This window comes from Oryctolagus cuniculus, chromosome 9, assembly GCF_051225735.1.
Source record: "Oryctolagus cuniculus isolate XC-2025 breed Fujian yellow rabbit chromosome 9, ASM5122573v1, whole genome shotgun sequence".
Classification (NCBI taxonomy): domain Eukaryota; kingdom Metazoa; phylum Chordata; class Mammalia; order Lagomorpha; family Leporidae; genus Oryctolagus; species Oryctolagus cuniculus.
This window is the reverse complement of record NC_142875.1, coordinates 82,498,089-82,509,054: the sequence shown is the minus strand read 5'-3', so window position 1 is coordinate 82,509,054 and position 10,966 is coordinate 82,498,089. Positions and strand designations below refer to the sequence as shown.

Sequence of the window (10,966 nt, the reverse complement as noted above, 5' to 3'; positions counted from 1 at the left end):
ATAACAATAGGCACAAAAGCTTTCCTTTTAGGCTGATGGGTCGCCTGTGGCCCATCTGAGCTTCACTGGATTCAAGCTCAAGCTTATTCCATGTGACTCTCATTCTGGACAAGGAATAGGGGAGCACAGAAGGTCCAGCCATGACACAAAAGCACATCACATTTAAGTCCTCTGCCAGAAGATGGTGTATGTCACGTCTGGTCACATTCCTTTGTTAGAAACAAACCTCATGGGCAAAGCAGAAGTGCTTGGAGCAGAAGCATGCATTTAGCCTGGTGGTTGAGATACCTGCATTCTATGTTGGAGAACAGGGTTCAGTTCCCAACTCTGCTCCTGATTCCAGCTTTCTGCTAATGTAAACCCTGAGAGGTATAGCTGATGGTTCAAGTCATTGGGTTTCTGCTACCCAAGTGGGAGATTTGGATTGGGTTTCTGGTCCCAGGCTTTGACTTACCAGCCATTGAGGGTATTTGAAGAGTGACCCGACCGGCGCTGTGGCTCAATAGGCTAATCCTCAGCCTTGCAGCGCCGGCACACCGGGTTCTAGTCCCGGTTGCCCCTCTTCCAGTCCAGCTCTCTGCTGTGGCCTGGGAGTGCAGTGGAGAATGGCCCAAGTGCTTAGGCCCTGCACCCGCATGGGAGACCAGGAGAAGCACCTGGCTCCTGGCTTCGGATCAGTGCAGCACGCCAGCCACAGCAGCCATTGGAGGGTGAACCAACGGTAAAGGAAGACCTTTGTCTCTCTCTTTCTCACTGTCCACTCTGCCTGTCAAAAATAAAAAAATAAAAAAATTAATGAAGAGTGACCCAACAGACAGGAGTTATCTCTCTCCACGTGGCTGTCTTTTTCTCTGTATTACAAATAAATAATCATGTTTCAAGTCAAGGAAGTAAGATAAGTATCTGCTACCTACTGAGAGGTACTGCAGAGTCGAGTCACATGATAAAACATGGGGGATCCATAATCCCTTTACAGGGAGTAGAAAAATTGGAAACTATAATGTAATGTACCACCCTATCTCTGATATATTTTTGGGTATTCACCCAGTTACCAGTTGGGCCCTCCATTACGAGCAGGATCCCCCTTTGTTTTACACAGGTGTAGGAATGTGCTTTACTTTCTTCTATATTTGGCTTTGCATCCGTGTGTCTTGATACTACTGGGAGAGTTCTAGGCATTTGTTAATGTCTCCCTCCATTAATCAAGATGGACAGAGTTCAGATTTTACCTATTGGCCTTCACAATTCAAATAGAGTAATTTTCTTACAGGAAATGATGTTGAACTTCTTGTCTGTACCTTTTGTTTTAATTCTTACTTAACTTTATAAATATATCTCATGTTTGACTTTTATGCTCCCTTGAAAAAATAGTTTTGCTAAGAAAACAAATTCTAGTCACCAGTGTTTCTCTAAGAACTTTGAGTATTGGTACATTTATTCTGGCTCCCATGGTTGTTGTTGGCTAACCTGCTGCCATTCTAAATTACCCTTAGCATGTAATCTTTCTCTCTGTTTTCTTCTTTAAAAACATCTCTGTATACTTGATATTATGCATTTTCAAAATCACATATCCAGATATGGTTTTCTTAATTTTTTGTTTGTCTTTATTTTTATTGCTATGTTTTTCTTTCCAGATTCATAATCTTATATCCTATCAGTTTTAGAAAATTCCAAATCATTATTTTCTCAGATGCAGCCTCTTCTTCATTCTCACTGTGTATTAAAACTTTTTTCAAGCTTTCCTCCAAATCACTTAACCTGCTTCATTTTCTCATTCCCTGTTTACCTGTGCTATCTTGGAAATTTTTGCCACCTCCTTATTCCAGTTTACAACTTCTTTTCTCAACAATGTTCCAAAATCTTTTAGCCTATCCATTGAATTTTTAAGATCCAGAAATGTATTGTTCAGTTCAAATTTTTTTTGTTCTTTTTGATAGTTTCTTGTCTCTCATTCTGTTACTAACTCCGTATTTCTTTCTTTAAAAATTTTGTAGTCTATAACTGATAGCTTCAGTATTTGAAGTGCTTGGGTTGTACGGAGCTTTGATTTCTGTTGACTCATTGTTGGGTATGTGATTGATATTTGGTGATGAGGTATTATAATTAATTTTAATCTGGGTACAATATAGTGATCTAAATTAGGGATGTTTTCCTACAGAATTTGCATTTCTCATGGATACTGCTAGGGGGCACCACTCCAAAGTCTTCAGCTCCACCCTGTAGGATACTCTGATTAAGCTGTCATACCTCACACTGACTTGAAGCTTGCCCTACAAGCCACCGCTTTGATATCCACATCTATTTGCTGGACAACCCTTGCTTTTGCAATTGTTGACTGCTACATGGCCATTTTGGCATTTGTTTTTTGTTTTGTCCTGTGTTTTCCCTTTAGATTCAATTCTTCTCACTTTGAAAACTCCAGATACGCCACAAAAATTGCTGTGAAGGAGTTATTATTTTCGAGGAAGAATGCCTTTCAGAGGATCTAATCTACTGTACTGCCAGTAGTGTCTCTGTGATTTTTTTTTTTACCCTGGGTTTTGTGGCTGTGCTCCTAAGAGCTGAGCTTGCCAGGAGCTAAAATTCCTAGCTAAATGGAGCCTGACTTAAATTATTTTAAATTTGGAACATCAGAGTTAGAACACTTAACTTAAACTTTTTTGCTCAAAATGGACCATACACCAGGATTGGTTTGTTCGCTAGACACACTCTGCTGATGAGATTTTGAGATTCTGTTAGGTTTGTTCTGCCTATGGAGTACAAATAAATCTGTTACCACTGCTGAAAATGTTATTCAGAATATCAGCTTTAATGAATGGTCTAAACTCCCACGGAGAGGCTAGCATACAATTTTAATCACAGATACTTAGCTAGTATAGCTGAAATATTCAGATTTTACTATCACTTGGTTATGGTAAGGAAATCCTCAAGGAACCCTGCTCTCATAAGTTTGGGGTTCTTAATCTTATTGTCTATTTTGTAAGGAAAATTTTATCCTTGTGGTAACTTATTAGTTGGCTTACCTACCCCTTTCCTCCAAAACAGAAAGTGATAGTATTCTAGATATGGATCTGATTTTGTAAATAAAAAACTATAAAGTCTACAGAAGTGAGAGGTGCCCATAAAGCTACACCATCATTAAGTAAAGCAACTACTCAATAAAATCTTGATTGAATTAATTAATTTGGCAAGAAAGTGAATTGTAGCCAATTTAAAGAACAATCACACAATTCTGAAAGTGTGTCAAAATCAGGGCTTTCTTCCCATATTTAGATAAATCATATTTTGATTTAAAAATTTTATATTAAATAATGATTTCTAAGACATGCGTAAAAGTTCCAGCAGACTCTATGAAATGCCTGCCCCGTTCCACCCACATAGAACCAGGTAATTAGCATTTTCATTAAACTCCCTTGAAATAGCTAGAATTCTATTGGATTGGGCTGTACCATAGTCAATATAATTACATAAGTTTTCAGCGTGTAAATGCCAAAATTTTGGGCCTCCAATAGATGATTGAAATGAAGGAATGGGTAGACCCAGACAAGGATCAATAAAAGACACTTCTGCGAATTTGAAGTTAATATCCAATGATGTATCAACTTGCATAATTCTTCCATCTCAATTCTGAGTGTGGTCCCTTGGGTTCTTCCTTAAAGTAAATTAATTCACTGTGATTTAAACATATTCATTATATCCCTGTGTACTCTTCAGCCGTGGCAGGTGCAGTTGAAAAGGCTGGATATTCACACTACATAAATCAAACTTAAAACATATTGAGTGAAATGGTATATCACTGCTTGTACATTCTACCTTTAAAACTTAATAATGAATCAAAGGGGTTCTTAACTATAATTTATAACTATCGAGTTCTGGTTTCTTTTGTGTTAATATTTGAAAGATCATATTTGAAATACCTACCAGAAAAGTATGATGGTTCAACTCTATTGCTAAGGCTGATATTCACAAAGAAGTCCAAACTAAATCTTGACATTCCTTTTTCAGAAATTATTTTCATAGGAAATATATTTAAACTTCACATAGACCTGTGATTGGCCATCCATGATATTTAATTGCTTGAATGCTCATGCTTACAATTTCCATGCCAGAAACTAGCATCCACCATCTCTGTAGAGTACAAAGTATAATGAAACATAATAATTCCTGATTTTTTTTAAGGTGAGCTAAGGAAATTTATTTTATCTAAGACCTCGAGGTTAGTTAAGGGAAAAAAAGGTACTTGAAATGTAAGAAAAGATCTTGAAATATTTCTTTTCATCTTTGACTTTATTCTCTCTGTTGCTTCTTTGTTGGGTTTGAAAAATCAGATGAGAAACACATAAATGTGTCTGGAAGAAGTCCTAATGAATTTAGCTCACTCATTTCTTCAAAGACAGAAGAACTAACTGCATTATGTGATCAATAAAATATTTTCATTTCAAATTCTCTTTGCCTTCTTGTCCTATCAGTGCAGAAACGAAAGAAAGAACAAGGAAAACCTCATCTTTTAGGGCTTGTGATGAAAATAGACTCCCATCACAAAATAGCTCTCTCAACAATGTTGGTAGGATATGGTTAACAGCAACATGTAAGAGAATCCATATCATTTGGTTATAAAATCCTCTGTCCAAATCAGGACGACACTGCGTTATCCACATAGGTATTTGCCAGTTAGTAAATTTCCCTGACAAGGAAATTCTACCGTGTCTTCTTGGAGAATTCCTTGTGACTTCACTAGGATCAGCATAATCCCACAACCAAAATCTCTTCATATACTTCAGCTTGCACTAACTATGCTGTTTAAAGAAATTGCTTTCAGGATGTAAGAACTATTATAATTAATGCTTTATGATAGGTGTGTAACACAGCTTTGAGAACAAGAACAAAATTATCCATGTTTCAAAAGAAATGTGATTATGGGAGAAGTAAGTGAGGTGCAAAATATTGTGCAAATGTTTTACAGTAAATATTTTTAACACAAGACTACATGTTTTCATTATTACTAACCTCCTGTATTGGTTTGAGAGCATTTAAGTGCATTGGAATAGAAGGAGGTATTCTTTGCGTATTTGTCAGTAAGTGGCTCTTGATCATTTTGTTATTGAATAAAAAGCATGCCTGCAAAGAGTTTAGTTCTATTCAACATAAATCTATATCCATTCATATTTAGGAGTTTCCATACATGCTCGAATTTAAGTCAGAGGAAATCACTCTGCATGCCTTCAGGGGGAAAATTAAGTGATTAACATACGCTTCTTATCTCATAATGCCAAAATTTTATTTATATACCCTTGTGCACATCCCTAATGAATTCACGACCAGGAACACAATGGTAGATTTAAAATAAAATGAAACATAAAAGAAAGAACGAGATAAGCAGGCTGTGTGGCGACAAGAGTCGGTCTCCCCTGGAGCCAGTGGGGTTCTGGCTGTGAGCATGCTCAGACACAGGGGAGGCACCAGAGTTGTGAGATCAGAACTCCTTCTGAGCTATAAGGAGGAAACACCAATAACTCAATTGCTGAAACTTATTGCTATTTGCGGGTATTAAACATCTCTTCGGCCTCAGATTGATTGCAATGCTCCTTCTCCTTCATTTCGTACTTCTGATAGATGTCAAAGGTAAGGCTACTGATTCTCGCTTTAAACGAATGCAATTCCCAAAGAATCTAGAATTTCTATTTCGCTCTATGGCATTTATAATAGGCTGATTGCAGTGTTTGAAAAACAGACACCAAGTTTGCGCTGTCATCGTCATTATCACTAACTGCTGATCGCCTCTTGCAGTCGCCTGGCAATTTCTAGACACAACAGATTTTTCATGGAAGCATGCCTTGATCTATTGCAAAAGGTGTAGGTAGAGTATTCTTCAATTACCTATTTTAGTTATAACAGAGATGAGGATTTTTAAGTATTTCTAAAATAGGGCAAATTGACAAACTAAAGTTCTGTTTTGTAAAATTTCAACCTGTTGAGGTGTGTACATTAAATATCTGGGATGGTGAAGAACTGGATTTCAGCATTAGCAGAGTGAAACAGATAATAGAAAGCCCCAGATGAGTCCAAGAACACCTTGCTCCTAAAGCTACTAAAAGGCTGCAAAAGAGGAGATAATTCTCATTTCTGTTTCTAATTTGGGGAAATTTTTATTTCAAACTGCTAATTTTTAAGTCAATGGCAGTTTTATTGTAAAGTTAACAAAAGATAAAGCTTAAATCTACCTAGTTTTAGAGAAAGAGACTTGCTTTGTTGTGATAATTCCACTAGTGAATTATCTATTTCTTGCACTCAAAATATGCTGCGTTTCTCATTACTATTATTCAAAAGTATATATATTCTATACCTTCTTAAAGATTCTGAGAAAGTAAGTAATTGGAAGTATTTTTATTTTCTTAGAGTTCTGTTTAAAGTTTTTAAAATATTCAGTTTTACAAATTTAATTCCAACAATAATTTTAATCTTAAAATAAAATGCAATATTTATGAGCAATCATTTAATAAGTTATACCAAATAAAAGATTTTATAAATATTTAAAATATTTAAATTTTATTTTGAACTTAAAATGATGGTGAGAATTCAGTTCAGCTTGTTTAAAAACATCATCGCAATATACCTATCAAGGTTTTTGTTTCACATTTTAATCTCTTTTCATGAAAAGGTCAGTTCTTTCAAAGGACAAGCAATAGTTGAACTTCTCTTGAGTAAAATGCACTTACAGAAAGCAGTCTCTTTCTTTAATTTAGGGTCTGACCCTAAAGATTCAAGTTGTATCCATATTTGGAATATCCAGTTTTATAGGATTTTTTTAAGAACAAACAATTAGAAAGTAGTTTCTTGCTCAAGACACATCATAGAGCTCATCCATGCCTGTCACCAATGGTCTGACCATGCTAAAACTCCCCGGTTACTGCACTACTTCTTTTACTCACGACAAACACTGTATGAAGTGGAAGTTATCCACTATTAAAATATCATCTTATGATTTGTGATAATGAGATGATGCTCTTTAAAATGAGCAGACATGTTCACCACCTAATTCGCATTTTTCTAGTAAATGCCGTGTTTCATGTCCACAGCACCAACCAAATAAATATTTATCGATTTACCATAATTCTCTTGAAATTCTGTCATAATTTTACGTTACTTCCCACTGTTAATTTAAACCTTTATTCTTAAAACAACTTCTTTTTTAAGTAAAACAATATTAATCAATGTTTCAATATAATGTAAAAAAATAAGTATTTGCTATATACCTAGTAAAACATGTTCCTTTTTCACAGTAAAATTGTAAATAGGTAAAATGTTAAGGCTCTTTATGATCACCAAAGAAAGATCATTTAGAATTATGTGATAGTAAATAGTGCTTTATAAGTTTAAGTTGATGTCTGGGATAGATTCTTAGATCTAAACAGAAAAATTTAAAAATTCTGTGATTGTCATTGTTCTTCTGGCCGTGTTTAACCTGGAGTGCCTACCCAATGAATGATCCCGGCTGTCTCAGACTGTGGTCGTTTACGGATGGCTACGGATAGCATATCTTATTGTTGTTACATTCGATTTGTCTTAATTTATGCACTCTGCGTCCTTGCTAACCAGCCTCAAAGCACTTCAAAGAAAAGGTATTTTAATAGACTCATTAGGGATAGTATTACAAATCTAAGACATAGCTTTATCTAATAAATTAAAGCAACAGGTTTTGAGGATGCTACTTGCTAACTACCAATTGCTACTTCTTATTCGACTCATTCGCTAACCTTCCAAAAACGCAGGCAGGCCTGAGCTGCATTGTACAGTGGGCAGTGTTCGACTGCCCCCTAGTGGCGATGATCGAGGCGCGGTAGACGCCTTACTCTCCCTAACCCTTCAATTCAATTTGGTGGCCCTGGCTTGAGAAAGGGTTTTCCCTTATTTTCATGTCACACAACTACATCCATGCTGCAGATGCCTGTGAAAGTCAGTTATGGCTCAGACCTACTGTCCCGAGGCCCTGAAGCAGAATTGCTCGTGAAAAAGAAGCACCCACGTGAGGCGCGTGGAGCCCGCAGTGTGTGTAGGAGGGAACAGCCGGGAACCCACAAGTGGCAGCCTTAGGAGCTCTGTTGTGTGGACAAGCAGCAGCTAAATGCGTCTTACTGCAGGTGTTTACTCATTGGCTCTTCTCACTGGGTGCAGATACGACCAGATGCAGGCAAACAGTTTTGAGCCTCCCGCTCGGGGTTAAGACACAGTTAGGAAGCTGCTTTCCCAACAAGTTGATACCGAAAGTGTCTCATTGTGTCAAGGAAAGCCAAGGCCTGAAAAAACCTTCGGCTGACAGCGATTTTGGGCAAGCAGTTATGTCACAAAAAACGCATAGTGTGTAGGAGTGTGTGTTTAATTAAGCACCCGGAGCCCTTGACTTACGTGATAAATACCTATCTCAGCATCCATCAGGAAAAAACCAATGTGCTTCTTGTTGTTGTTGTTTGACAGGCAGAGTTAGACAGTAAGAGAGACAGAGACAAAGGTCTTCCTTCCTTTGGTTCACCCCCCAAATGGCCGCTATGGCCAGCGCTGCGCAGATCCGAAGCCAGGAGCCAGGTGCTTCTCCTGGTCTCCCATGGGGTGCAGGGCCCAAGGACTTGGGCCATCCTCCACTGCACTCTCAGGCCACAGCAGAGAGCTGGCCTGGAAGAGGAGCAACCGGGACAGAATCCGGTGCCCCGACCGGGACTAGAACCCGGATTGCTGGCGCCACAGGCAGAGAATTAGCCTAGTGAGCCGCAGCGCTGGCCAATGTGCTTGTTTTAAGTGATAAATAATGCAGAAATTGGAGGCAGCCTTCTGGGGAAAATGACAAATAAACCCCGTGCTTCCAGGGGTTAGTATGAGCTTACCAACCTGTTTGTGATGAAGGTCGCTGTTGTTAAACCCCTCAGGGAAGAGCCCCAAAATGGCAATGAAATGGTTGATTCAGTGTCCCTGTGATAAACAGCCTGTTGAATGTTTTTAGAAAAGAATTACAATCGAAAGATTAACTTTTTTACAAAGTCAAAAGTCTTTAAAATACATTCAAAGATGATTGATAAAATTATAGCATTTTCTTAAGAAAAATGTTTTGATAAACATGGGATATTTGTAGATTTGTATGGGGAACAGCACAGCATTCCACACAAGTGCATGGCGTGAAATGATCGAATCAGGCGCTTGAGTGTTTCCATGGCTTTACCTTTTCTGTATGTCTGGAGCTTTCCCCTCTCTCTCCCCCCGGCTACACAGTGTGGACTACGTTAGAGACCTGCAGTCACTGCCTTGGGTTGCAGAACCCGAGATCTATTTCTTCCACTCACCAGTGTGTGTGTGTGTGTGTGTGTGTGTGTGAGAGAGAGAGAGAGAGAGAGAGAGAGAGAGAGAGAGAGTGTTGGTACCCATTATCCAGCCTCCCTGTCTTTCCTCCCCTCCCCTTCCCAGCCTCTAATAATCACTATGCTAATTTCACATCCCCACTTCTTTAGTGTGCATATATGAGGGAGACCATGTGATGTTTATCTACTTCTGACGTCACCAAGCATAATGATCTCCAGGTCCATCATCTTGGGGCAGATGTCCGGATCCCACTCTTAGTCCTCTGTCCATCCAAGCTGCATGGTCTTTATTCGTTCATCCATCAGTGGTTCCCTCAGCCTGCCTTTCTTTTCCCACTGCTCTGACCTGGCCGCAGAACCCTGTTCCTGTTCAGGTCTCTCCCTTGCTCTCCACCCCTCCCAGCTAGTGCTCTGTCCTCCTGCTGTCTGCTTCTCCTCTCCTTTGCACACATTTTAGTGGTCTTTCTGGCCTGTCTTCCCACCATTTCTCCACCTCATCTGCTCACTCTCTCTCTCTCTGTCTTCCTGGATTCCTCCCCCCCTGAGATCTTCCTTTCTCATCTCCTCAGCTGCTTTCCAAACCTCCTGCTGAATCCAGCTCTGCCTTCATCCTTGCCACCTCCCATGCTCTCTGATCCCTGCACCTGCTGCATCTCTTTGATTCCCATCTTCCTCTGCCTTTCCATTGGGACACCGCTATCCCCCAACACCTCCTGTCCTCAGGTGTGCCTCACCCCACTCACCTGTCTCGCAGGGCTCCTCCATTCCTGTGATTGGCTCTGTTTCCTCGGCTGGGCGGGGTCAGTGCTCCCCAGTTCTGTGGCTGACATTGCAGAACATATGCCCAATCAGAACCAAGTGACTGTCCTATCAGTGCGGCCATACTCGCAAAGCTTAGCTCCATGATGATTCTGAAATCCAGAAAGCACTGAAAACTGAATAGTTGAATGCCTTTGCCTATAAAATCTGGTCAGAACTGGCCAGAGGCTATTTAGAATCTTCCTCTATATACTTACTGTAAAACTTCACACGTGGTGCCGTGGAAAACCATTCAGGTGCTTGATGATGGGATTTTTTTGTTCCAAGCCCATTGGGAAATGTGATATAATTTATAGCTTACATATTGTATCAACTTTTTCAAATTAAATATATGTGTGCATGTGTGTATGTGTATGAATTTTATAGTGTATCTTGTGTTTTGGCTGAGCTGATATGGATCTGAACTTGCTGGCACCAGGTTCAAGTCATCACTGTCCTGAACCACATCTTCTTACCAATGGTAGAATTTTTTTTTTTCCTCAGGGAAATGTGGTGTTAACAAAATGTGTCTAGTGAGGAAAAGACAGTTTTAACTATGCCTCTCTCTCTCTCACTCTCTCTCTCTCTTTCTCTCTCTGCTTTTTATTCTTCTCTGATTCCAGTTTATTTTTTATTCTTCTTTGATTCCAGTTTATTTTTATATTTTTTAAATGTACCCATTACTCATTCCAATAATTCTAGCTGCATGTAAAGTGGTCTGTTCTTGTTTTATAACCTCCTATTTTTATGTTGTGTTCTTCCTTCCATTAGTCCTATGACAATTTTAACAATACAAATGTTAGACTACTTTTTTTCTTTTCTGT

The 10,966-nt window shown here is 38.9% G+C and overlaps 1 protein-coding gene across 1 annotated transcript in view; it reads left to right on the top strand.

Annotated features, from left to right (window-relative positions):
• The first annotated feature begins 5,485 nt into the window (after positions 1-5,485).
• The window catches only part of RXFP2 (relaxin family peptide receptor 2), a 77,404-nt gene continuing 71,923 nt past the window's right edge, over positions 5,486-10,966 (top strand). The window contains exon 1 of the mRNA XM_089303717.1: positions 5,486-5,622. Within this exon, the coding sequence (XP_089159843.1) occupies positions 5,580-5,622 (43 nt within the window). The 5' untranslated portion in view covers positions 5,486-5,579. The remainder of the gene's footprint in view (positions 5,623-10,966) is intronic.